This window comes from Chelonia mydas, chromosome 16 (assembly GCF_015237465.2).
Source record: "Chelonia mydas isolate rCheMyd1 chromosome 16, rCheMyd1.pri.v2, whole genome shotgun sequence".
Lineage (NCBI taxonomy): Eukaryota > Metazoa > Chordata > Testudines > Cheloniidae > Chelonia > Chelonia mydas.
The window spans coordinates 4,336,990-4,364,616 of record NC_057857.1 but is presented as its reverse complement, the minus strand read 5'-3'; the positions used below and the strand labels follow the sequence as shown (position 1 = coordinate 4,364,616).

At 55.2% G+C, this 27,627-nt stretch overlaps 1 protein-coding gene across 1 annotated transcript in view; it reads left to right on the top strand.

The window, feature by feature from the left end:
* Positions 1-7,203: 7,203 nt before the first annotated feature.
* The window catches only part of LOC119563858, a 58,535-nt gene continuing 38,111 nt past the window's right edge, over positions 7,204-27,627 (top strand). Inside the window, exons 1-13 of the mRNA XM_037880003.2 lie at positions 7,204-7,229; positions 7,799-7,923; positions 8,903-9,073; positions 12,359-12,463; positions 12,887-13,027; positions 15,128-15,535; positions 17,647-17,884; positions 18,712-18,929; positions 20,966-21,166; positions 22,789-22,973; positions 23,984-24,176; positions 25,374-25,528; positions 27,396-27,508. Of these exons, the coding sequence (XP_037735931.2) occupies positions 7,204-7,229; positions 7,799-7,923; positions 8,903-9,073; positions 12,359-12,463; positions 12,887-13,027; positions 15,128-15,535; positions 17,647-17,884; positions 18,712-18,929; positions 20,966-21,166; positions 22,789-22,973; positions 23,984-24,176; positions 25,374-25,528; positions 27,396-27,508 (2,279 nt within the window). The remainder of the gene's footprint in view (positions 7,230-7,798; positions 7,924-8,902; positions 9,074-12,358; positions 12,464-12,886; positions 13,028-15,127; positions 15,536-17,646; positions 17,885-18,711; positions 18,930-20,965; positions 21,167-22,788; positions 22,974-23,983; positions 24,177-25,373; positions 25,529-27,395; positions 27,509-27,627) is intronic.

Here is a 27,627-nt window from a genome sequence, read left to right as displayed (position 1 = left end):
TCTCTAAGGTGCCACAAGTATGTCTGTTCTTTTTGTGGATACAGACTAACACAGCTGCTACTCTGAAACTTTTCCATAGACACTTCACAAGACATGTATTGTACAAGATGCAGCATAATTATGTCATAATCATATCAGTGTCACAGCTGGTGAGAAAAATCACAGACAGTATTTCTGTTCCCAAACACTGACAGGTTTATGTTGAGAGAAAGAGCGTCTGAGCCTTACGGAGTAGCTGGAACCCTTCGCTGAGAAACCCTGAGGGGCGAGAGATTGCAATGTTTCTATGCCACCCTCCAGGTCCGGTAAATGGGATCTGGCTTCACCTGCTGGACTAGGATTCTGCTGGTGCAGTCTCCATCTTGAGCTGATAATGCCACTCCTTGTCCTTCTCCCTCTCCTTGTGTTGGCACTGCTTCTCCTCGTGCCAGTGCTGGCCCTCCCACTCCACGAGCAGCTGGATTTCCAGATGCACTCTGTCCCTCTCCTGCTCTGCCTAGCGGTCTGCAATTCCTGTGCAGTGGTGCCCTCATCCCAATGGAACAGGGTTGCTGTCTCTATCACTTACCTCCGGCCTCCCTCCAGGAAGTTGGCTCCAAGATTTCCCCTGCCTGCTGGACCTCTGCCCGTGGACTGGATTTGCCCTGTGAACCTAGACCATCCTTCTTCCTCTGGTCATGAAAATACAGCGTATCTACCAGCTGTGTCTTTGTCCGGTCTTTAGTGCTGAGTTGCCGTTCTTTGCACACTTCAAGCAGCCAACCTTTCTTCAGCTTTTCATAACTCATTTTCCCCATTACTCTTTTTGCTGTTCCTTTCCTGAAAGGCTACGAGACTCCATTTTTCTCTGTGTGTTTCCTGCCTACAGTACTTGCTGTGATGATGTAGGAATTTTCTGTAATATGTTTATGAATATATGCATGGCAGGGACTTATTTGACTTGGGATTGCTCCCAGTGGGTGCAAAAGGGTCAAAAGCTGCTCTTGATGATCCCTTCTGACCTAAATATCTATGAATCTATGAAAGAACTTCCTCTAGGCTTAGTTTCAAAGTTACAAAAAACAGGAATAAACCTCCCTCCAGCAAAAGAAAAATTCACAAGCAGAACAAAAGATAATCTAACACGCCTTGCCTGGTTTTTACTTAAAATTTTTGTAATATGAGAGACTTTTAGGATGGTTTATAGGAGAAGGAGTTTTCTGACCTGATGCTTCTCTGCTTCCCAAGAGAACACACAAACAAAGCCTCCCCCCACAAGATTTGAAAGTATCTTCTTTCCCCATTGGTCCTTTTGGTCAGGTGCCAACCAGGTTATTTGAGCTTCTTAACCCCTTACAGGTAAGGAGGAATTCTAGGCTACCCTTAGCTGTATGGTTATGACAGGGTTGTGGAAGGACTGGCTGAAACAGACCCATATCAATGGAGGATCCAGAAGGACAATGGGAACCCCAGTGACTGAACAACTGACACCCACCCATGGGAAACTCCAGCATGCTGAATATGTGAATTCAGTGTGGGTCTGCAAGAGGAAGACAATGGACCGAGAGGTGAGAGGAGGAGGAGAAGAGCTGACCCTTGGAAAACTCTGGGGCTCACACCTGGGACTGACAAAGAGACAGAGGGAGAGAGCTGTGGAGCGCTGGCTTGGCCAGAATGGATGGTTTCTTAACCTTTGCTTCTCTGTCTTAACCCAAGCACTTCCTGATGCCGTGCTCCAGTTGACTAATAAACCCTGCTGTTTTGAAAAGGCTGCCTGGTGTCACTGCAAATACTTGTGGAGGTACATTGGCCCCTGAAGAGTGTCCAAGTCTCAGACCAGGAGTGTCTCTCAGTTGGCCTCGCTAGGCAGAGCTCACAGTGTGAGGAAGGAGGGCTGGAGCCTGGAGGTTTTGAGGCCGTGTGGCCTGCCCTTACGGAAGAGTGGGGCCCTTTGGGGGTCTGGCACACTGAAGGAGTTCCTCCAAGGGAAAGCTGGGGCATAGAACAGATCATGTGGATCCGTAACACTTTCACTGCTGGCAATTGCACTTGCTTGCACTTATGACAATTCACACCTTCATAGATTCCACACATGCTGCCACCATGTATATCACAGCTGAGGCAACTGCCCTTGTGTTCCCCCTCCGTGGTCCCCTCAAGGGCACCAATTCCGAGCTCCTAGCTCCTCTTTTTCTGCGTCTCTCTCTCCCTCCTGACCGAGATTTTTCCAGGCCACACAGTTCCCTGACTAGATTGTGATATTCCCAGCAAGCCAGACTGCCTCAACACACCCGCATGTGTGCTTCCCTTTCTCTTTGAAGGCGAAGCCCAGTGTATTGTCAGTAATTACCTGATATCACACAGCTCTTTCGAAACAGGCCCATATAATCTTACCTTAAAAGCATTACAGAGAATACATCTAGAAAACAATAAAAGAACCTACACACATGCTAATAAGGTTATCAGAGGTCACTATAGACCCCGGGTTGGCCTGGTGACTAAGGAGTTAATGAAGCAACCATCTGCCAGCACGGACTGGCAGCCTCACAGAAGATGAGAGAAGAAAAGAGCCGAGAAGCAGAGGGGCAGGGCGGCTGTCAGAGGAGCAAGCAGGTTGGGGACGGAAAGTCCTGTCCGCAAGCTGGTGAGAAGCTGCCCAGAGACAGCACCCAGAGACGAGGTGACAGGAGAAGGCCACAGAACCCGGGGTGGTAGGAAGGAGTTCAGGAAACTGCAGGAGGAGTTGTCGAAGCTTAATTCTGCCTGCCTGGAGCCCAGTGCAGTGGGTGGGCGTGGGTTCCCCTACCAGTCCCGCAGAGACTTATGAACCAAAGGGGTTTCTAGAGCCCCTGAGGGGGAGCTGGAATAAGTCACGCCAGTAAAAGTGCAGTTTTGCCGGTATAAACGGTGTCCACGACAGAGTGCTCCGCTGCCTGGCAAGTGCTCTGAGTGTATCCTTGGCCCCAGTCTGGCTTCAGGCCATGCTTTTGTAACCAACCTGGCACATGGGTGTTTATTGGGTGGTAGACACACCCCTCTATGTGGTTACCCAGCCTTCCTTCCTTCAAGATTTCTGTGCGGTTAGACATCCTGAAGAAGAAAGGTTTCTTCTAGTAACCAGAGGCAGCAGCTACACCTTCGTCTTCTTAACTACCTGGACAGGCAAAAAGGGGGGTGTTTTAATTGTTGGGTCAGTTCAGCACGAAAATGCCCATCAACATCCAGGCAGGCGTGTCTGAAGCTGTGTTAGCCAGCTGCATTTCAGCTTCCGGGGAAGGCAAGGGGGGACTAGGCTAAAGCATGGCTTCCACTCTGTTAGCCTGTGTCTGGACAGAGCTTGTCAGGATGTTAAGCAAACTCAGCTGGACTAATGTGATTGCAACACCGCCCCTTTGGCTCATCGAATTGGGGCCCTCAGGGCACAAAGCTGTGGTGCTGGTGACCCAGCAGCAATTCTGTGCTCTGGACATGGCAGAGCTGGAGACGGCCTGCAGGGGCCCCACAATGCTCTGGGAAAGGAGCAAAGGAGAGCGAAGGAAGAGCCTGGAAAGCAGGTAAGCACTGTGTGCATGATACGTGTGTTTGCATGGACATGCGTGAGTGAGTGTACATGCATGTATGTGTGTGCTTGAACTAACCCATTTGGGGAGGGCTGGTCGGATGAGGGGCGTGTCCCGGAGGTTTTGGGTGGATGAGGGGCGTGTCCCGGAGGGTGGGGGAGGGTCTGGGTGGATGAGCAGCGCATCCTGGGTGTGGGGGAGGGCTGGTCGGATGAGGGGCGTGTCCCGGAGGTTTTGGGTGGATGAGGGGCGTGTCCCGGAGGTTTTGGGGGGATGAGGGGCGTGTCCCGGAGGGTGCGGGAGGGTCTGGGTGGATGAGCAGCGCATCCAGGGGGAGGGTTGGTCGGATGAGGGGCATGTCCTGGAGGTTTTGGGTGGATGAGGGGCATGTCCAGGGGGGCGGGGGAGGGTTTGAGTGGATGAGGGGTGCATCCTGGGTGTGTGGGAGGGTTTGTCGGATGAGGGGCATGTCCCAGAGGTTTTGGGTGGATGAGGGGCATGTCCAGGGGGGCCAGGGAGGGTTTGGGCGGATGAAGGATGTGCCCAGGGGTGCGGGGGAGGGTCTGGGCGGATGAGGGGCATGTCCTGGAGGGTGGGGGAGGGTTTGGGCAGATGAGGGGCGTGTCCTGGAGGTGGGGTAAAGTTTTGGCGGATGAGGGACATATTTTGGGGGGGGTGGGGAGGGTTTGGGCAATGAGGGGCGTGTCCTGGGGGCCGGAGGAGGGTTTGGGTGGATGAGGGACATGTTCCGGGGTGGGGAAGAGCTTGGGCAGATGAAGGCATGTTCTGGGGGGCGGTGGAAGGTTTGGGCAGATGAGGGGTGTGTCCTGTGTGTGGGGGAGGGTTTGAGCAGATGAAGGTCATGTCCCGATGGTGGGGGAGGGTTTGCATGGATGAAGGGTGTGTCCCAGGGGGCGTGAGAGGGTTTGGGTGGATGAGGGGCGTGTCCTGATGGTGAGGGAGGGTTTGGGTGGATGAGGGGTGTGTCCCGAAGGTGGAGGAGGGTTTGGGCGGATGAGAGGTGTGTCCCGAGGGTGGGGGAGGGTTTGGGTGGATGAGAGGTGTGTCCCAAGGGTGGGGGAGGGTTTGGGTGGATGAGGGGTGTGTCCCGAGGGTGGAGGAGGGTTTGGGCGGATGAGGGGCATGTCCTGAGGGTTGAGGAGGGTTTGGGTGGATGAGGGGTGTGTCCCGAGGGTGGAGGAGGGTTTGGGCGGATGAGAGGTGTGTCCCGAGGGTGGGGGAGGGTTTGGGCGGATGAGAGGTGTGTCCCAAGGGTGGGGGAGGGTTTGGGTGGATGAGGGGTGTGTCCCGAGGGTGGAGGAGGGTTTGGGCGGATGAGGGGTGCATTTCAGTGGGGGAGTGTTGTGGGGTGATGGAGTGCATGTTCATGGAGTGGGGGAGGGTTTGGGGAGCTACAGAGAGTGGGTGTGTCTGTGGGAACTTTCCTGTTCTGGGTGACATGGGGGTCTGGGTGCTGTGGGGAGGAGCCAGGCCATAGGCTCTTGGGCCCAGCCCCCTGAAGAGAGCCGAAAGGGGCAGCTCACCTCTCCTAGCCCAATTGCAGCACCAAGAGCCATGCCAGGAGCCCTTGGGTGCTCTGCCCACAGCTCTTCATACACACAGAACAGCAGAGCGCCCGAGGGCTGAAGTGGCCTCCAGCAGGGCTGCTCGATGAGCCGAGGCCCAGCGAGACAGGGCCAGCATTTTCTGCTGAGTCCCCGCAGGGAGTACTGAACTGGAAATGTGATTGAGCTTGCTGCCTCCGCAGTGGAGCTGGAGGTCTGGCAGGGCCATGCATGCGAGCTGTGGGGATGCTGCACTCCAGCTCTTGGTGCCATGCAGCGCCTGGACTGCGGGGTGGGGTTGGGGAGACTTTCCTCCCACCCAGCAGCTTCAGGGACCCCAAAGGAGAGCACAGAGGGTGACTGTGGCTGTTCTTTGATTTTAGCTGGACATAGCTGCTGCCATGGGGAGTGCTGGCTGTTGCTGGTGCCTCCGAGTGGCCTTGGAGCTGACCCTGGCCAGCTGTGGTGAGGAAATTAGCAGTAGGAGGTGTGGAGCTGAGGAAACAACCTGCCCAGTCGATTTCTGCCAGTCCCTTGTGCGTGGTGGCCTGTGCTCCTAGGTGGCCCTGAGGAGACAGCCCTGGGGTGAGGCCTCCTGGGCCTGCCCCAAACCAGTTCTGGTTTAACTGATAAGACCCTTCCGGTCCCCTAGTGTCTCACCTCACAGGATCCACAAGCACTTGGCAGGCTCCTGTTCAGGTATGTGCCAGGCAGAAGCACCTGCGTGCTTTGCACAGTGCAACAGCAGAGCTGCCAGGGGAGCCAGCAGGGTGCTGCCTCCAGACCGAACGGGCAGCTTCTGCTCTGGCTTGCACAGGGTTTTCTCTGCCCCACTCATGGCAGCCCTGAGCCCCTAAAAAACAATAGCCTGTCGTGTTGGCTCAGCTGACAAACCCCTTCATCTGGTCTCCGCTTGGCGTCCCTGCCTTGTCCGAGCTGGCCTGTGTTGGCAGCACCGCAGAGACCTCGTAGCGTCTGCGCGGGGGGCGGGGCCCAAGGCGAGGGCGACGGGGCCTGTGAGGCAGAGGCTCCATGTTGGGGTGCAAGCCCTCCTTTTTCTCTTGCTGTCCAGCAGTGTGGGGGCTGTGCCCCTCTGGCTGGGTGCCTTACAGGAACACGCTTTGCTTCTTTGTCCCGGCCAAGGGGCCTGCCCTTTCCTGGAGCCAGGCCAGAGTCTTCTGCCAGGAGAGAAAGGCAGAATTAATTGTCATCAGGGATTACAAAAAACAGGTAAGGGCTGAGCCCCGGAGCGTGTGCAAGAAGGGAGGCTTGGATGAGCAGGAGGGAAATACACGAGGGCAGACTGTGCTCAGAGAGCTGCACTCGAGTTGAGCTGCCCCCTGCACTGAGGGCAGGAAAACGGGCAGCTTATGCCCTGGCAAGTTCCAGAGCGCAGTCCGATACAGAGGAGGGGACTGGGGTTAATCTGCGGGTCACCAGCAAGGATAGCTTATGTAGTGAGGGGCTGGGTTAATGCGCACAGCATGGGGCTCAATTCATAGAGGCACAGATGTTACGGCCATGTTACAATCAGCCAGTGTCCAAGACATCCCACCCCCAAGCCATGGCAGGGTTAGGCTCAGGGCTCAGATTAGTTGTTCATCTTGGGGACAGGGTTTATATTAGCTATGAGACAGCTGCATAGCGACCCATGCTGCGCACCCCAAATACCAGGACCTGCATTGCTGTGCCACCCCCTCCTCCTGCCCTCCCTCCCTGTTTCCTTCTCCTCCCCACTCAGCACATTAGTGTGAGAGACTGATACACAGCACCAGTCTGAATCACCTGACTTTCTAGCTTTGTTTCCCTTTGCCTCTGTTGGGGCAGATGTTCCTGACGGAGTTCATGGACCGTGGATCTCAGTACTGGATGGGGCTGGCCCGGCTCAGAGGAGAGGCTGAGTTCACCTGGGTGGATGGCATACCAATTTCTAAGAGCTGGTACAGGTAGGAGAAGGAGCCTCACTTGTGGGTTCCAGAGCACCCTTAATCCACTGATCAGGCCTGGGATTGGAGCATTGCAGAGCCCTGTTTCTCCTCTCCCGGGGGGCTTCTGCAGCTCCTTTCCTTGTGAATCATGGTGTCCCTGAGAGGGACATGATGGGAATGAAGGCGCTGGCTGGCTTGTTTGTCACATCCCCATTAGTTCAGACAGAGCCTACTTTGTCTCTGTGCATTGTGAGACTCCTGAAGCGCCTGGTCCGCAGTTCCTAGCAGCAGCCTTACCCAGGAGCAGGGGCCTGTGGGTAATGTCCAGAGTAGGGTGACCAGACAGCAAGTGTGAAAAATTGGGGTTGGGGGTAATAGGCACCTATATTAGACAAAGCCCCAAATATCAGGACTGTCCCTATAAAATCAGGCCATCTGGTCACCCTAGTCCAGAGGGAAGGTCCAAGGATTGCATGAGTGGGATGGAGTTGGGAGGTTTGGGCCTGTATCTCTGGGGCAGTTGCTCAGCTCTGCTCTCTGTGAGCAGCTCTAGGTGCCCCTAGCTTTCACAGGGTCAATACAAAACACGGGGACTGGGGGGAAGCATATTTGATTCTGATTTGTGCATGTTCTGTGCCTGGCAGGGAGTAAGTACATGGTTGTCTGTTCTGTTTTCTCTTGCGGCTCTTCTGGGGTGACAGTCCCGGCCTCTAGTTCTGCCTAATTCCCCCCATCCTCTGGGGTTTCTGTGCCTTTTGTCTCCCAGGAATTGGTTGTGGAGCTACCCCAAGGACAAGTACTGTGCGCAGCTTGTGGGCTTCTACCTCAACCAGTGGAGAGACTGGGACTGCAACAGCACCAGCTCCTTCATCTGTGAGATGCCAGCTACAGGTAGGGGGAGTACCCAAGGAATGGCTGGATGGACAAACTGGGAAATCTTTCCAGCAGAGACAGATGGATAGATGGAGGACTCTGGGGTCCCTGCACCCCTGGGGTCACATACTTGGGTGGAAGAGCTGATGAATTGCTTTGGAAGACAAGTAGCTTTTTCCCCATAACCACAGCTGTAGAGGGACAGACAGATGGGCAAAACTGGTGAACCTCCACTTCTCAGAGTCATGCACGTGTGTATGGACAGCTTTGGGGAGCCCTCCATATCCCCCAAAGGACGCACAGGCATGGACAGACAGACAGCCACAGATACAGACAGCTGGACAAAGAGCTTTGGGGACCTTTCCCTGGAGCTCATGGGCAGCAGGTGTCATAGGCCAGGGGAAGCTAAGCCTCCACAAATAGCCAGGAGTGGCTCTGCCCACGTTCTACTCTGAAGCCCCCTCCTTCATCCCGCTTTTCCCCTGTGGCCCCAGGCGAGGCTGCTCTTCTGCCCACTCTTGCTCAGCCTCTCCCCCGAAGTGGGCTAGGGTGGGCTGGCCGGTGGCCCGGGACATGTGGCAAGTGGAGCCAGTGCTCGGGCTGCCCAGCTGGCGCTGGGGCAACCTGGCTCTCCGGGGCTGGGTTGCCCAGCCAGCCCAGGGCGAGGGCCACCCAGGGCAGGAGCTGGCCAGCCTGGGCTGGCTGGTGAGCCAGGATTTGGGCTGGCTGGTGGGCTGGGACTCAGAGCGTCTGGGGTAGGGCTGCTTTGGCCACGGTCGGGGGATCAGGGCTCCGGCCGGGGAGGAGAGCAGATGGGGTGGGGTAGGGCCTTAGTTGGAAGGAGTGGGGGCTAGCCTCCCCAAATGGGGGGTTCACATGCCGCCCCTGGAGCTGCAGGGAGAGCAGGGCCAGGCTGGGCTGGGGAAGGCACTGTCTGGCCCAGTGGGACAGTATCTCCTGCTGTCCCTGGTTAGTGTCTGATCTCTTTCTCTCCTAGGTGCCTTCCCCAGCTCTGTGAGGGCTGTGCGTTTCCGCTCCCACTGCTACACATTCCACTTCCCTGCCCTCTGGGAAATGAGGACTTGGCCACAAGCTTTGGCTTTTTGCAAGCAGTCTGGTGGGAGCTTAGCAAGTGTCCAAGGTGAAGATGAGAACGCCTTCCTGTCTGGTAAGGACCCTGTGGGGGGGGACCCCATTCCGCTGAGAACAAAGTGAATGAAGGTATCCAGTGGGCAATAAGCAGAGGGAGGAGGGAGCCCTGAAGTCTCGTGGCTTGTCTGAATGGGAAAGCTATTGTAAAATCAGTTTGGGTTTGAATTTAAAGCACAGCAGCTATTCCATGCTAGCTCCCGAGGTGGACACTCTTATCCTGCATTGAGTGCCTGTGTGCGCTTTGGCTTAATCCACTTCTGAAATGACTTAAGCTAAACTGCACCCTTAGGGTACATCTACACTGCAATCAGGGGTGTGATTGCAGCTCAGGTAGACAGACCAGGGCTAGCTTTAACCTAGCTAGCATAGTTAAAAATAGCAGTGAAGATGGGGTGGCAGAGACCCCCAACTGGACTAGCAACGTGAGTACAGGCCCAGGGTTGCAGGCGGGCTTGACCAGCCTGTGCTACTGTGTCTTCATGGCTATATGTTTAGCAGCATTAGTTAGATTAACGCTAGCCAGGGTATGCCATCATCCCTCCAGCTGCAATGTAGACATATCCTTAGTACAGAATAAGACTGCCCAACTGGGGAGCTATTGCCCAATAGCTTTTCCAGGCTGTTTCCCCCTGATACCGGCACATGCAGATACTGCCAGCTAAGCAGAGAAGCAGTGGACAGAGAGGTAACATATAAGGGGCTGTCCAGATTGGAAAAACCAATGGCTGGGACAGGACAGTATCCTGACTCCAACAGGGGCTGATTCCTGATGCTTAAAAGCAAAGTAGTCCCCCATGAGAGCTGGCTGTGGGGCTGGGATTGGATTTCTCAGTTTCTCTCTGTACCATGAGAGTCAGGAGCCTTTGCCATTTCATTCTAACTCATGTCACTGCAGAGGCAAGTCTGCTGACAGACTCTTTGCTCCTTGCCCTGACTCTCAGTAACTGCTGCACTGCTATCCTGAGGCAGGGAGGCTGAGTGATGGGCAAACCCCCAAATGCTTGGAAGTTCAAACATCTGAACAGTTTGAGTGCTTCTTTGAAAAGTCTCAGGATCTTTTGGGATTCCTTCTCCTTCCCTCCCCTCTATCTTAGAGTCTCATCTATCGCCCTCCTTGCCCCCAGACCCACAGTGCTCTTACACCTCTTCCTGACCCCTGAGTTATGCTGCCAGCCTCACTCTGCTGGGCTCTAGCCACCTGCTCTATTCACATTTTGCACATTCATGGGCACCTTCAGGTTACAGGCCTTGAGAATACAGGGTCCCCAGCTCCCCATCTAGCCCCAGACCTGAGAACCTGGAGGGAGTGGGAGGCAGCAGCTGAGCCAACAGAGATTGCCAGGTCTGCGGAGAGCAGGAGGGGCATTTCAGCCAAGGCCTGTTAGGGTATGTCTACACTGCAATTAGACACCGGTGGCTGGCCCATGTCAGCTGACTCAGGCTCGCAGGGCTCAGGCTGGGGGGCTGTTTAATTGCAGCGTAGATGTTCCAGCTCAGACTTCAGTCCGAGCTCTTGGTCCACCCCCAACCTCGCAGGGTCCTAGAGCCCCAGCCCCAGCTTGAGCCAGAACAGCTACACTGCAATTAAATAGCCCCTTAGCCTGAGCCCAAGTCAGCTAGCATGGGCCAGCTGTGGGTTTTTAATTAGTGGTCAGGGGTAGAGGTTGGGACCATGTGGGGGTCATAGCCAGGTGGGGGATACAGAGGGGCTTAGGAGCCTGTTAGGGATGGGGATGTATAAGGCCAGGTTAGGCATCCTGCTGGTTGGGGACTGGGAGGGAAGTGTCTAGCCACATGTCACATTTAGGAGAGAGGTGTGGCTCATTCTGACTGTATTTTTTCTGGCTTGGTTTCTCCCTGCTCTGGATTCTTCCCATCACAGGGCTGCAAGGGTCACATTTACCCAGCACTAGGGCAACACCGGCATCTCATTATTCCAGTCTCTGATCATTGTCACTTGCTTTAGGAGCTTTGTGTAGCTGTGTCCAGGTTCCTTCCCCACTCTGAACTCTAGGGTACAGATGTGGGGACCTGCACGAAAGACCCCCTAAGCTTATTCTTACCAGCTTTGGTTAAAAACTTCCCCAAGGTACAAACTTTGCCTTGTCCTTGAACCGTATGCTGCCACCACCAAGCGTTTAAACAAAGAACAGGGAAAGAGACCATTTGGAGACGTCTTCCCTCAAAATATCCCCCCAAGCCCTACACCCCCTCTCCTGGGGAAGGCTTGATAAGAATCCTCACCAATTTGTACAGTTGAACACAGACCCAAACCCTTGGATCTTAAGAACAATGAAAAAGCAATCAGGTTCTTAAAAGAAGAAATTTAATTAAAGAAAAGGTAAAAGAATCCCCTCTGTAAAATCAGGATGGTAAATACCTTACAGGGTAATCAGATTCAAAACATAGAGAATCCCTCTAGGCAAAACCTTAAGTTACAAAAAGACACAAAAACAGGAATATACATTCCATCCAGCACAGCTTATTTTAGCAGCCATTAAACAAAAGGAAATCTAACGCATTTCTAGCTAGATTACTTGCAGGAGTTGTGAGGCTGCATTCCTGGTCTGTTCCCGGCAAAAGCATCACACAGACAGACCAAACCCTTTTTTCCCCCCGCTCCAGATTTGAAAGAATCTTGTCCCCTCATTGACCATTTTGGGTTCGGTGCCAGCGGGGTTACCTTAGCTTCTTAACCCTTTACAGGTGAGAGGATTTTGCCTCTGCCCAGGAGGGATTTTATGGCACTGTATACAGAAAGGTGGTTACCCTTCCCTTTATATATATATGAGAAGCTGGCCCCAGGTCGGGAGTAAGGATGAGCCGTGGGGGCAGAATAGAAGGATGGGGCAATGATTTGGGTGCTAAGCTGGGACTCAGGTGACTCCAGGTCCAGTTCCCTGACGTCTTGGGCAAGTTGATTAGGTGCCTAACTCCCATCCTATCTACACTGTTAGGTGCCTAAATACCTTGGGAGATCTGGGCCTCGGTTCCCTATCTATCCCATGGGGATAGCAGCACTGCCCCAGGGGTGTGTGCGGAGGGCGCTCAGACACTGCTGGCATGGGGGCCATGTAGCACCTGAGGCAGAGGGCGGGTTATTTTAGTACAACTGTATTTTCCAGCCTGATTTGCTTTTGCTTTTCTCTGAAGTTTTTAAGGGACTCAGTGAGAAAAGGCCCCTTTGCTGAAGCACAGTGTTTAGCTGAAGTGGTCGGGAACAGGCAGTCCTGGGCCCCCGGTCTGTGCCAAGCGCGGGCGGCATTCAGTGATGGCTGTGTGCATTGCGTGTGTATTCTAGATGCCTTTCCTGCCGATGGCTGGCATATGTGGATTGGGCTGCAGTTCAGCACAGTATGGCAATGGAGCGACGCCTCCGTCCCTGTCTACTACAAGTGGCATCATCGTAGGTGTTACACCACTGGCTCTCCCAGGGTCCTCTCCTTAGCAAACCAGAAAATGTCTGTCAGCCATGCTGGCCCTCCCCCTCTGCCAATCGACCCCAGTACTGAGATGTGCACACCCTGCTCTTCCGCTCTTGCCCTGCTCCCAAAGCTCTGGAGATGCCCCTCAGCCAGGACCTGCAGCCCCCCAAGTCAGGACACACCTTCCCCCACAGCTCAGTGACAAGTTTGGGATATGAACACTTCTCCATGAGAGGCTACAACAGGCTCCCCAAAACCTCCTTCGCCACGGCCCAGAGACTCACCCCTCAGTGTCCCCCCGTCCCACAGCTCTTGCTATTGCTTAGGTGTCCTGGGGTTGCTGGGCAGTAGAAGAGACTCCACAGTCCATAGCAAGCATAGTTTCCTCTCTTCTCTTGAAGCAGCCGTGGCTAATGTGTCTGGCCAGTGTGCAGTGATGGATCTCTGCCCATCTGACCTTTCTCGACACGGAACATGGGAGACCAGAGGGTGTGACATCGAGCCCCCTACCAGAAGCACTGGCTTCTTCTGCAAATACAGCCACGGTGAGTGGGATGCAGACTCTCACAGCCAGGTGACCTGAGCACACAAGGGGGCTGTCTTGTGGAATATGGCCATTACGCTAGGGTAAGGGCTGCCCAGAGCCCCCCAGCTATGCCTCTTGCACCCTATGGCACACTTGGGCCTGTGATCAGTTTTCCAGTAAGTGCTAGCCTGTTGGGGCAACGTGTCTGGGATGTGCAGATAAAACAGGAATTCCTGTCCCAAGAGGATGGATTTTTTTTCCTACACCAGTGAAAGCTGGGGGTGATCTGAGGACATAGGAACTCTGTGACAGAACAAGGAGTAATGGTCTCAAGTTGCAGTGGGGGAGGTTTAGGTTGGATATTAGGAAAACTTTTTCACTAGGAGGGTGGTGAAGCACTGGAATGCGTTACCTAGGGAGGTGGTGGAATCTCCTTCCTTAGAGGTTTTTAAGGTCAGGCTTGACAAAGCCCTGGCTGGGATGATTTAGTTGGGGATTGGTCCTGCTTTGAGCAGGGGGTTGGATTAGATGACCTCCTGAAGTCCCTTCCAACCCTGATATTCTATGATTTGATGATTCTATGCTGCTGAGAACTGGAGCTCTGCATGCAGCATGTTCTCGTGCCGGGGGCCGAAAGGTTCAGGGCACAGCTGGAGTAGGATACGTGTCCATGCTGTTTGCCAGTGAGCATGGCATTTTTATTGGGAAATTCATAGGAACACAGGACTGGATAGGACCTCCTGCCTGGATCATCGGGTCCAGTCACTGCTGTCGTAGGAACCCCTATCATGTTTCCCCAGCCTTCTGGCAAAGTGGGAGGGGATGGGAATGTTTGCCGTATGTGAACATGAATATTGTTGGGTTTGTTTGGTGAGGACTGGCTGGCCCATGGCCCTGACAGTGGGATACAGATGCTTTCACCTCCGGGCCATGGGTGCCAGCCTGGCCAGGTCAGCGGTGCAGTGAAGTGCAGTTCTCGTCTGCGGGGTTGTAGGGGGACTTTGTACAATAAGATGCTGGTATCAGTCCGAAGCCAAGGGAAGAGGTCCCCTGCCCTCACTCAGAAGCACCGTTCAGCCCCCTTGTTAGCAGCCTCTGCCGATAGGCCACTCACTGAGCTCCCCTTTCACCCTTGCAAGGGGTTTCCGGGGGAGGCGCATGGGCAGTGGAAAGCTTGCTGTGCTGCTGGCCGTGCTTTGGTCTCAATCTCCAGGCTGGCAGCACCTGGACAAGGTGCAGAAAGACTCATGGTCCGGACCCTGTGCTGTTCCCATCCTGGCACTGGCTGCGGATGAGAACATTGCTGTTAGCCCCCGTAGCGGGGCGGTCACCCGCTCCCAGCCCAAAGGGGTAAAAGCCAGCCCTGGGAGAGGGCCGGGGCTGGGAGCCTTAGGCTGGGCTGATTGGGAGGCAGGCTCAACTGTGGCCACGCCCCAAACAGACTCAGCTGACCCTATAAAGGGGCTGCTGGGCTGTAGCTCAGGAGACTCTCTCTAGCTTCTGAGAGGGAGGGACCTGGCTGCAGGGACCTAAACAGAGTACCTAGATTGGAGCAGGGCTGGGGGAGCTCCAGCCAGGAAAGCCCCAGGCTGCGGCCTAGTATTAGGCCCAACAGGTACTGGGGTTGCAGGGGGCGGCCTAAGGTTAGACAGAGGCAGCAGGTCCAAACTCAGCCTTGTCTGTGATGAGTGGCTTACGCTGCAGTCTGCCCCAGGGTGCGGGGGCTAGCTGGTGACTGGCAGTAGCCTACGACTGAGGCAAGGTAGGGATAGGGGGATGGAGGTTCTCTGGGGAGGGGAGAGGAGACCCTGCAAGTGAGGGGTTACTGCTGGGGGCAGCACCCCAGCATACAAGGGGCACCGGGTCCGGGAGGGACATGGGGGCCCAGCATAGGGGGGACACCGGCCTGCAGAGGGCGCTCCAAGGCTGGAAGTAAAGCTGATTCCCAGGACACCAGCAAGAGGCACTGCAGCGGTGAGTCCCACATGCTTACAGCCCCGCACAGAGCCCAAGCTCCGCTTAGCTCCATTGGCACCCCAGCTCTCTGGAAAGGATGCTGCATGGGGCAAGAGCCTCCGACTGCAGCCTGCAGCTAACCCAGTGTGTGCTTCGTTGCCAGGTTCTTGCGGGCTCCCTGCTCCTGTGGAGTTCCCCCTCCCCGGCGGGATGGGCCCGTATGCCACGGCTGATGTCGTTTTCTCCTTGCCCCGCTATTCTGTGTGCACTGTGATGCTGATGAAGGCCCACACCAGGACAGCGCTCTTCCAGCTGCGCCTAGAGTCCAGTGCCACACAGGTGTACGGCAGTGTAGCTGCCGAATTCACCGGGGATTTGGTGCAGAAGGAGTTAGTTCCAGTGCCCTTTTCTGCTGGGCTCAATACATGGGGCTTCATCACTTTCCCGGCTGGCATGATTGGTTTCTTCAACCACCAGGAGCATTTCCGAGTGTTCAGTGACCGGGCGATCTCCTTTGCTAACCTTGGCTCCTTGCTCATCTCCGGAGTGACCGTGGCAAATGCATCTCTAGGTAAACACACATCCTGGGAGCTGTGTTAGAAAGAGAAATCCGAGCTCATTGGTTCCAATCAGACCCAGGCCAGGAGTAATCTGGGGGCTGTATGAAGTGAATTGGTGATCTCAGCCCATTTCCTAGTGGCCAAGTGTCAACAGCACACACTCACCATTGCAGCTAGCACTGATTTGCTTAGTGCGGACTGGCTGGCCCATGGCACTGTGTGGGGTACAGAGACCTTCACCTCCGGGCCATGGGTGCCAGCCTGGCCAGGTCAGTGGTGCAATGCAATGCTCATCTGTTGGGTAGTCCAGAGAGCAGGCAGGGCCAACAGCAGACTGGTCCACAGAGCCCCTCTCTCCCCTCCAGGGCAGGTTGGAGGCTCATTGCGGGGGTTTGGGGTTAGTCTAGGGGAAGCTTGGTCTGCCATTGCCCATGCTGTGGTTGTGCCCGCTGAAGGTGGTCGGTCCCCAGGGCTTTCAGTCTGGCTTTTTCATCAGCACCAATATGCAGCTGCGTGCAGAGTGCCTGGGACATGGGCCTGGGGGACTCCTATTGACCCTCTGGCTGGCGGCTGCCAGGCACGCCCGCTGTGCCAAGGATAGTTCCGAGGCCCCTGCCTGGTGTGGTTTTACTCTGCGAAGGCTTAATGTTGAGGAGCCAGCTGATATACTAGGGGTCCCTGTGGGGCTGTGCCACGTGCCCCACTGGGGGCAAGGGGAGCAGCAAGTGGCTTACAGAGGGGGCAGTGGAGCTGCATTCATTCTGCCTGAGGTGTGGGAGGCTGGCTTCTGCTGCAGATCTCCTCAGAACAGGGATGGTAGAAACAGACCCCTGTTAGTCAGCAGATCCCCAGGAGTGTCAAGGGGCAGAACTGTCCCCATTTGTGGGTCTGAGTCCCAGACCCCTCCCCGCTGGTGTCTCAGGGTCTGAACTCCCCCACCCCAGGGGCAGCTGGGTGAGCAGCCACTCTGTCTGGCCAGGGTGGGCTAGCAGCTCACCCCAATGGCAGTGGGCAATAGCTGTTCTGCAGTTGCTCTCCAAACACACCATGTCCCAGGGGCATCACCCTGCGTGCATGAGCTGCTCACTAGAGAGGGGAATGAGGTTTTAGATTTTTGTCCTGGCTCCTGGCATGCACAGAATGGTGAACTGAGTCCAAGTCCGTGCTGAGGAACCAAGTCCTGCCCTCCATCGGAGCCATGCAGCCTCACTGGGCTTGCGCCGTGATAACTGATGACATCCATTTGGCCTGCTGATCCCTTACTGTTCTTGAAAGGTGAACTATTCCCCTGCCATTGCGGGGACCTCGTGCGCTGGTGCACCTCAGTTCCTCCTATTCTCTGCCTGTGGCACATCGTAGTGTAGTCTCCTCAGGGCTGTAATCCTTTGGTCTCAATTCGATTGTGGATGCTGAGTGGTATTGGTGGCCTGTCATACACATGAGGTCTAGGAGATCTAGTGATCTCTTATGACCTTAACACCTGTGATTCTGGCTGTACGTAGGCCGAGCCCATGTGATCTGGAGCCAGCGACAATAACCGAGGGAAGCATCTGCCCTAGTCAGTGTCCTCCTGAGGGTACCACTGATGAGTAGAGCACACTGAGCAAAATAGGCCGCTCCCCTGTGCCCAGCAGTGGTGCACTGTGGGTGGTAGGGTGACGCTCAGGGGTGGGTGGTAGGGTGACACTCAGCAGGGTGACGCTCAGGCCTTGGATGTGGTGTGCTTGGAGAGTGACAACTGGTGGCTGCAGGATGTCTCCTGTCCACTGGTGTTGGGGTGAGCTGTTAATCCAGCCCTGGTCATGTGGAGTGGCACATAGCCTTCTGGGAAGAAGAAGCAGGGTGGTCCCAAAGAGGGAGCAGGGCCCTGGTTCGTTCAGATTCAAACCCCAGATCCTCATACCCCAGGCATAGGGCAGGTTTGGGGCTCAGGCCTATCTCTGACTATTCCTGTGGGAGGGAAGAGAACCCTTAGAGCAGCAAAGCATTTAGGCCTGTGAGAGTCCAGGTAGCAGGGCTACAGGCTGCGCCTGGTGCTGGGCTCCCTGGGGGCCCCACTGGCCTTGTGCTGGCTTATGGGTCAGCACTGGTTTAATGGCTGCTCTCTTTGCATCCTCACTAGAGTATCGGGTTTCATCCGCCATGCGTTTCCCTAGCGGCAACCCAGCTCTGAGAAGCGCCATGCGGCTGGAGAATGCAGCTGCCCGCTACCTGAGCAGCTTCACCCTGGGCCTGTGGATCCGAAGCACCTTTGCCTCCGCCAACAAGATGGGGCTCCTCAGTTACGTGGTGAGATCGAGGCCGGCCGAGCTCGCACTCTTCCTCTTGGCTCCAGCAGGCCTGGAGTTTTGGCTCAAAGGGTGAGTGATGTCCCTCGCCACCAATGGGCGTCTTCCTGCTTGGCTGGGGCTAGGAAGAGTGAGTGTGTGTGTGTGCCTGCTGCCCTCTCTGGGATGGGATGTGCTGGGCTGCTCTGGGTTTGCCAGGGTGATCTCCATTCCATGATCTTGTGTGGGATCAGTGTCAGGCTGACTGGCCTGTAACTACCCAGCTTGGCCCGTTTACCCTTTTAAAATATAGGCACAACACTCGCTCTCCATCTTCTGGAAGTTCCATGTTTTTCTAAGATTGATTAAACATTAACATCAAAGCCCCAGAGAGCTCCTAAGCCAACTCTTTTAAAACTCTTGGGTGCAAGTTACCTGAGCTTGCTGATTTTAAAGTTTTTAATTGAAGCTGCTTAATGTCATCCTTAACTGCCATTGGAAAATAAACTATTTCATCATTATTATATGACATCGACAATCATCCAGAGGAGAGGTATTGATTGAACACTTTTGCCTTTCTGCATCACTATTGACTATGTTGCCATATCCATCTCATAACAGACCTGTGCTGTCGGTAGGTTTCCTGTTGCTCCTGATAGATTTAAAAATTCTTTCTCCTTGTCCTTAACTCTGTTGGCCATAGATTCACTGCTGAACTTTCCACATACATTCTTCCTTCTGCAAATGTGGCCAACGGCCAGCAGTGAAAGAGTTAATAGATGCTGCCATGCTTGGGAACCAGGCCTGAAGGGCAGCTTGGAAGGGGACAGGGGAAGCTGATCGACTGGGCTATGGGTCAGGGACATGCCCAATTTGGGAGTCTGCTCAGCCTTCATTCACCCCATTGCCCTCCTTTGCAGGGCTGTGATACTCAGCGGCACCACTGGTCTTCTCCTGGATGGGTCCTGGCACCATCTTGCCATTTCTATCTCCAGTGACCTGTCCGCCAGCCCCTACATGGTCTTCATTGACGGAGAGCCCTGGGAGCCTGACTTTGCAGACAGTGCCTGGTTTCTGTGGAAGGGACTGGCAGTGGGAGGGGAGTGGAATGTTGGACAGCCAGAGATTGTGGATAAAGGTAAGCTTGTTGGCCTTGACCTGGATTCTGCCAAATATCTCTTGTGCACCAAAAAGAAATTGGTGACTGGGTGTGAGCCTCCCTCCCGGGGCCCTTCAGCAGCAGAGAGCAGCATTCAGGCTACAATGCCTGGGGAGTGACTGGCACCCACAATACTCCTGCATTGAGTTGTGTGTGACTGAGCACACCTCAGCCACTGCAACACCTCCTCTCTGCCTGCACAAAAGCAGCTGAGTGCTAAGAGAAAACTTAGAGCGTGTTAGACACTGCATTGTCCTTTTGGAAATAGTCATTGCTAGTAACACAGTCACTATGACGTGACTGTGGCTCAGGGCCCCCTGAACTGCTATTGGAGTTCCTAGCTGCAGTGCAGCTTGGAGCCTCATTTGCAGTCCAGCTTCTCAATTGGCACCTGCAGTTTTGCACGTACGGTTTTGGGGTAGGGAGTTGTTGGCCTGCGATCTGCCAACCTGAGGTGAGCACTTGCATGCTGCCTGCGCACACGAGCAAGCTGAGCTGTGGCATCAGCTGGCACGAGTACGCCAGGCCACCTGCCCACTAGGGGGCTGTGCACAAATTTACAAGCACCGATTTAGTGGATGCTTTTGAAAATGTGGCTCTAAGTGTGTGTGTGGGGCTCTACAATATAGAGTATCAGGGCTGGAAGGGACCTCAGGAGATCATCTAAGTCCAACCCCCTGCTCAAAGCAGGACCAATCCCCACTTTTTGCCCCAGATCCCTAAATGGCCCCCTCGAGGATTGAACTCACAACCCTGCGTTTAGCAGGCCAATGCTCAAACCACTGAGCTATCCCGTGTGGTTGTGGGTGTGTTTGTGATCATGCATGTGATATAGCCTCTGGTGGTGGTTTTTGTGTGTGTGATGTGCTGTGGTGTATGTGTGTTTTGTGTATCTGATACAGCTTCTCTTTGTGACAGGGTGTGTGTGATTGTGATAAAGTCTGTGTATGTGTAGTTAGGTGTGTTGGTGTATGCTGTGTGTTGAGGTTTGTGCTGGTGTATGTATGTATGAGACTGCTGGTTTGCATATAGAATGACCAGATAGCAGATGTGGAAAAATGGGGATGGGGGTGGGGGGTAATAGGTGCCTATATAAGAAAAAGCCCCAAATATCGGGACAGTCCCTATAAAATCGGGACATCTGGTCACCCTATTTGCGTATGATAAGGGGTGGGGGTTAGTGGGCTGCATGTATGTGATGGTGTGATTGTTTTGTAGTGTCAATATGTGTATTGAGGATACAACCCGTGTGTGCCGTGGTGCGCTGTGTGTGTGTGCTGCTGTGATCGTGTTGGAGGGATATAGCCCCTGTGTCTGACAGGCACTGTTCTTGTTAACTCCTTTCATCGCCTCTCGCAGGCCTTGTTTGCACCACCAGGCTTTGTGTCTTTCCCTCCAGCTAATCCTGAATCAGCTGACAATAGATGTGGCAGGGATGCCACCAGCAATTTAGTCTGCATGTTGTCTAAACCTGCCCTCAGGAGGGATAGAAAACATGGGATATAACACAGTTGCAAACAGTTCATACTACAGTCCCTGGGTGGGGCTCCCCCAGTGGCTGGTCTATGCTAGTGCCCCCAACACCTCTGAGGGGCTCCACTGGTGGCCGGTCTACACCGGTGGGGCTGTACTGATGGTAGTGATGGTGGGAAATGTCCCAAAAGCAGCCTAGTGTAGACACAGCCTGAGTGCGTGAGTTGCAAAGCTCAGTTTGGGAGCAGTGCTTGGGACCCTCTATTCTCCTCTTTACTTTCTCTCCCCTCAATATGGTGAGTGTGACCTGCCCTCTAGCCTGGGGGAGGCTGATGTGTCTGTGGACTCATCAGTGCCACGCCAAGAATCCATCAGCGCCCACTTCCCAGGAGCTGGGCACAGGGCACCAGAGCTGCCCAGATGCCTGTCGTCCCATGGGTGTGGTGGGGTGACAATGAGCCCTCTCCCCTTCCCAAGCCAGCCCCATGGTCGCGGCTGTGTGTTTGTGTGCCTGAGCTCGTTCTGTGGGTTTGGCATTGCAGGGGGTCTTACTCTGGGCAGCCCGTATGTGGGGGAGCTGAGTGAGGTGAACCTGTGGGACAGAGCCCTCCCCAGGCTCTCTGTGAAGCAGCTGGCAGCCTCCAGGGACAAATGGAAGTTTCCTGGGAACGTGATGAGCTGGAGCCAGTTGGCTGATGCAAGGTCTGGAGTCATGGAGATCACGACAGCAAGCCACAGTGCAGGTAAGGAGGGGCATGACAAATGTCTCAGGGCAAGACGCAGCCTTCCCTTATCTGCCTCCAGATTCTTCCTGCTGTATCCCAGAGATGGGAAGCAGAGACTGCCCTTGGCAGAAAGTGTACGTGGCCCTGTCTCTTGTGGCACCGGGCTGCATGGCAGGTGCTGGAGTGAGCCCTGATGATTCTGGCTGTGCTGTCTGGCAGCATGGTCCCAGGGGCACTGTGCCTCTGTCTCCTGCTTAGCAGTGAAAGTTGCTGTTTGGGACCCTGGGGGTGGCACTGCAAGTCTGGTGCAATCCAGGGGGACTGTCCCCGCTCACTCAGTCCCAGGAGGTTGGTTGGGGTCAGTGTGTTGCTAGAAGTTGTTAGCAGAGATGGTCCCTGGCTATGGGACTGCAGGTGCTTGCCCAGCTCTGCGTTCCAGGAACACCAAGTTACCCCACGGGAATTGTTGTTTGTTGTACGATGCTAACACCAAATGGCTCCAATGGCAACCAGGGCCCCACCGTGCCAAGGGCTGCCCCGACACGTGGGGAGAGCCTGTCCCAGTGAGCTCACGATGTAACAGACAGGCCAAGAGAGCGGGAAGGTGGCTGTTACAGAGGGGCACTGAGTCACAGGGAGATGTAGTGACTTGCCCAGGACATTCCGGGGGCCTGGGCAGAGCCAGGACTCAAGTCCAGGTCTCCTGAGTTCCAGTCCCATGCTGATCTTCATGAGAACCCATCATGCCCTCCCAGCTGAAAGGCCAGCCCAGTGAGCCATGGTACCCTGCCTGGAGAGCCAGCACATCCCTGTCGCAGGGAGGGGCCATGCCAGGGTATAATCTTATCCCAGAGCGGGGCTAACTTGCGGCAAGTGGAAGGGGATGCTGGAGCACACTGCTGCACCCCCAGGGATGTCTTCACTGCAGAGTTAGCCCGGGTTATTGGCTGCCAGGCCCAGGCACCTGCGTTAGCCTAGCCCAGATGGAACAGCCTCACCCAAGTCAGTGAGGCCTCCCTGGTGCTGCCCCTGTGGATGGGACGTCTGGGGACATATCCCATGGTGCTGTGTGATTGAGTGAGCTGAGTGCCTCTGTGATCCTTTCCCAGTGAGTTGTGGGGAAACTTGTGTGTCCTTCGTGGCACACAGGGGAATTGTGGGAAGGCACTGGAGGCCTATCAGCATTCGGGTGATTTAGCCTGCGTTCTTACTGCAAAGTGAGAGTAAGTGGTATCCTGGCTTAACTCATGCCCCTGGGCTGGCCCAGCTTGTTTTGACTGAAGGCACCACCAGGGATGAGGTTTTTGTATGTGGGGAGCGTGGAGCCTAGGCTAACTCTGCCATGCAGACAGACTCAGAGAGGGCAAAGCACCAGCCAGGTCTTCCGAGAGCAACCTGCATCCTCACTGGGAGTCAAAAGGCCACTTAGGTCACTCACACCCTCGTGACATGTTCCAGGGATGCCCCCAGAGTGAGGTCACTGGTTTGGCTAGATTGCCCTCCATGGCCTTTGGGTCACTCCCCTGCAGCATGATCTGGCTAAACCTCAGAGCAAATGTGTGTGCCCCCAGCCTGGACAGCAGGTACATTGCTCCTGTCCCTACACCAGGGCCTCACCCCAGTCTACTCTGCTTCCCCAGCTGCTGGCTTTGTGTGGCTCGGATTGCTCTGGCTTGTGGGACACCCCTCAGTCCTGTGCTCCGATCCAGAGCGTGCCCTGGTCTACGTGGAGCCTGCTGCGGAGCGCTGCCCCAGGAACTCCCTCTGGGGACTGCAGCTGGACGCCCGACTCCGCAGCCTCACGGTGCCTTCCTCGTGTCTGCTGGTAAATGGAGCTGACATCCCTCTGCACTGTGTGGAGTCCTTCATGTCCAAGTCACCAGCTCCAGTCCAGGCCCAGGCTGGGCATCTGGCTGGTTCTGTGGAGCTCCAGGCTGCGAATAGGGCTGATCTTGGTTCTGGTCCTGGTTAATGTAACTGAGCCCCTCTCTGCAATCTCGGGGAGGAGACCTGAATTTCCCTAGGCCATGGAGACAGCATTGCCTGCTCAGCTGTGGCAGGGCTGCCGTCCCGTTAGGGTGGAGGGCGGCGTGTGGTGGCTGTTTGCATGCGGCGGCTGTTTGCATGCGGCTCCTGTTGATCCAACCCGACCTTCATGTTAGAGCCAGGTCCTCTCCAGACATGCCAAACCTGTGGGGGGGGAAAAACGCTGAAATTGTGAGTTGCTTGTTGCTTTCTTTCTTTTTCTATCGGCTCCTGGCAAACAGGGGCAAGAGGGGAGAGAGTCAGGGGTGCACAGGGGGCCCACCACAGTCCCAGACTGCACGCTGTGGGGATCTAGTCACGTAGAGTATTGGGGTTCTTAGGGATTGGCTTGTTTTGGCCTTGTTTTGAAATGGGATTAGCTTGATTTTTGGTTTATTGTGAAAGTCAGGGTGCCTATTTACCATGCAAAAGTTGGCTACTGTGGTTGTCTCCCCTCTCCTGTAATGTCTCTGCTCCAGAGCGATGGCACCTCCTGTCGGTTCCATGAGTCCCTGTGGGAGTTAGACGTGTCCCATTGCCAGGGGATGCTGCACTTCAGCCCTGTTATGTGTAGACCCCAACCTTGTTAGGTGACAAGGGGGATCCCTGGTAGGTGTGCGATAGGCCACTCGCCCCCTCCGGGGCAGTTGGCAAACCCTGCTGCTTAGGGGCAGACTGGGAGCTAGAGTACAGTCTGGGGAGGATGGGGCTCTAGGAATTGTGCTTTGCACTGAATTTCCTTCCCTGATGAGAGGCCCCTCTCCCAGCCTCATGGCTGCATGTGTGACTCACCCCATGCCTTCCCCACAGGTGGGGCTGGATGGAGTCTCGCTTGGGTGCAGCTCAGACTGCTCCTCTGATGGGAGGAGCTCCTTCCGCCTGCTGCCGGACCAGCGCCTCCAGAATCTGCACTCCGGCTTCTGCGTCTTTCAGAAACCCAGGAGCCCACGGCTCTTCCTGCAGAAGTGCTCCTCCCATGCCCTACGCTTTGCACTAGATGAAGGTGATAGTGAAGATGTCCTTCGCACATGCTTCGTCTGGTTTCCCTCTCTAAATGGCTCGCTACCCTCTCTCCTTCCCTCTGCACACTTGGGGAGGGGAAGTTCCTGTCCATATCTGCAGTGGCTAACTCGGCCAGAGCCCTGAATGTTCCTGCTGGGAGCAAGGCCAGGCCAGTAGGGGGGCTGCCACCCTGCACTTCCCATATGGCTAAGCAGGAGCAGTCATGGCTGGATGGGGCACCCTTGTTTGGAACCCCTGCCCCACTTCAGAGGGCTCCCACCCACAGCTCAGGAGCCACCTCTGTGCTCAGGGTTCTGAAAAGTGGCCTCAAAGGCACTGCGCCGCAGGCTCTGTGTCTGGCTGGGATTAGTGGATGTGTCCCGAAGCACACAGCCCATGGAGAAGGCCAGGGTGTGAATCGCTCCGGTGGTTCTCCGGAGGTGGGGGCAGCACCTCTCCCAGCTGGCTCCCGGGGCAACTCTGACATGGGCCAGGAGTGCCCCCAGCATGTGCTGCCCCTTCCCTGCAGCAGCTGCTCAGCAGCTCCTCCGCTGGTCACCTGCTGCATTGCAGGGGGAGGAGAGTAGCTCTGGCTGCTCTTTCAGAGGCTTCCCTGCTGGGCTGTGGGAGAGCAGGGCAGGGGCTTGACTGGCTCTGCCTGAGCCTAGGGCAGCCTCTGGCACTGGATGGCTCCCTGCCCCCCCCCTCCCCCCCCACAGCCCCCGAAGAGAGGTGAGACCAGCCAGCTCCTGGAGCAGTGCGGCCAGACAGGCGATAAGGCACATCTCACTGTGCCTTTCGTCGGGCACTGGTAGGAGGAAGTGCTGAGTGATGCAGATCCACCCCCCTCCCCCAAGCATTGAGAGCTGAGCTTGCTGGGCGCTCGGGAAAGTGTCCCGTTTTCGGTTTGGGGAAACATGGTCGCCCTATGCAGAGAGAGGTGTAGCTCTGTATGCAGGGATTTCTGCTCCTTTTATGCCACCGTGGCAGTGCAAAGGGAGCAGAACACAGCGGAGAAGCTGCCCCTGAGCTTTGATGGTGACCCGTGGCCTTTTGGAAATGCTGTGTTCAAGCCTTGGGCCCCACTGCCTTAGCTGATCTTCTGCACAGCTGTGAGCTCGTCTCTGGGCAGTGGGGTGTTTACCAGAGGCTGGAGCGCTGTGATCCTGACACAGCTTTGGTTTGTCTTTCCCCTCAGACGTGCATTGCCCCCGAGCCCAGAGCTGGAGATCCAGGAAAGATAAATGCCTCCACATTGTAGCAGGTGCTGCCCTGGAATGGAATCAGGCCCTGAAGTACTGTCAGAGATTCCAAAATGGGAGCCTCCTCACTCTGAGCAGCCCAGAAGATCGGGTGAGCATCCTTTGCCCAGGGACTGGGCCCTGGGGTCTGGCTAGGCTAGAGGTAACTGACATGACTGTAAACGTTAGACTGCCTAGTGCCAGGGGACCATCGAGGGCTGTGGTGTTAACCTGCTCACTAACCTGTATTAACTAGCACCTGTTCAAATCCTAGTATAGACAAGGCAAGCTGGAATTTGAACATGTTAATTGGTCGAGGCAGATTAGCATTTACAGTCGTGTGTGTTAACTCAAGATACCTGGCAGTCAGTTAACTCGAGTTTAAAACATGGCCACAAACTGCAGCAGACAAATCCTCACTGAGCCCATGAGCAGTTGTCACAGTGTTGGACGGTCACAGGGCTAGATGACATTTGGCCCCCTCTGGACTCTCTGGGGGGTTGGTTGCTAGTTCCCTGTGTCATTAGCATTGCCTGTGGGATAGCCATGCGAATTTTGGCTTTACTTTCCCACTGCTCATTGCTCTTCCCCTCTGCTTCCCCAAGAGTTCAGACCTGAACATCCTTCTCTGTATGAAGAAACCAAGAATCTTGAAACTTAGATTCCTTAGAGTGGAGTCTCTCTCCAGTGCTAACCATTCCCTGGAGGCTGAGCAATGGCTGAAGGGTGTGATAAGGTGCTGCTTAATTCTTTGCATCAGGATTTCTTCATAACATGAGTGTCTCTGCAGAGGGCCCTGCAGGTGTGTTGGTGCTTTTGGGCAGGGCTGTGTCATGGAGCCCCCGGGCGATGCTCTGGAACTGCTCCCTACGAAGCCAGGCAGGACTCTGGGGAAGTCTCCTTTCTGTGAGCAGACTGTCCTCAGAACACACAGCTCACACAACTTCCATCTTCCTGGGTCTGACCTCGGAGCATTCAGCATCCTCTGCCCCTCCGTGCACTTCCCCCAGTGAGTCCGCCCAGGCGGGGTCCTGGGGAAGCCAGAGGGTCCTGAACCCCAACTCTACAGTCAGACGTGACTCTCAGCCAGCCAGTAAAACAGAAGGTTTATTAGACGACAGGAACATGGTCTAAAACAGAGTTTGTAGGTGCAGAGAACAGGACCCCTCAGCTGGGTCCATTTTGGGGGGGGCGGGCAGTGAGCCAGACAACCACGTCTGCAGTTCACTCCATGTCCCCAGCCAGCCCCAAAGTGACTCCCCCTCTAGCCCCTCCTCCTCTGGGCTTTGTCCCTTTCCGGGCCAGGAGGGCACCTGATTACTTTGTTCTCCAACCCTTTAGCTCTCACCTTGCAGGGGGGAAGGGCCAAGCCATCAGTTGCCAGGAAACAGGGTGTCGGCCATTCTCTGTGTCCAGACCCCTGTACACACCTGTCCTCTAGGGCTCTGCAACGATCATACACCCTTATCCCACCACCTAGTTACTTAAGAACTGCATAGGGGAAACTGAGGCACCCCCACACTATTCAGAGGAAACATTAAGAACAGTCCCGTTTCGTCACAGGCTGGCCTTACCATGAGGTGAACTGAGGCAGCAGCATGTGGGTGTGGGGGGGGTGTGCCATCACTAGGACCCAGAGTTTCAAAGTTTTGGCCCAAGTGAGGGGGTATGGGGGGTGTCATTTGAGCTCCCCACCTCAGGTGCCAAAATGTTGTGGGCCAGCCCTGCTTTTGGGACATAGATGTGATGTGCTCCCCATTGATGGAGGCGTTTCCCTCCCTCCCCAACGCACAGACAAGGAGCTCAGAGGGTTCACATCTCATCCCTTCCTGCTGTCTTGAATGTTAGTGTTCAAGCAATTGCATTTGTAGCTAGAGGTGACTGTACTAGGTGAGTAGATGCTGAGATGTTTTTAGTCTTCGGCATCGGTGTCTAGCACTTCATCAAACACAGAACTAGCTGCCTTGTGCTAACCCTAGAGCTGGTTGCAAGAGGAGTTGCCTTGGAGCGTCTGGACTGGTTTGCATGGTGTCCGCAGGGGTTCTCTGCACAAATGGGCCGATGGGACCTCCTTTAACAAGGATTTGCACAGGTAAGAAGCCCTGAGCCTCATGCAGTTTGCCCCCTGGCGATGGGCAGCCAGCTGTCCCTGAGCTCAGGAACAATGGTGCCACCAGGGCAGCACCATCTATGTGCATGGGAGCACACGTG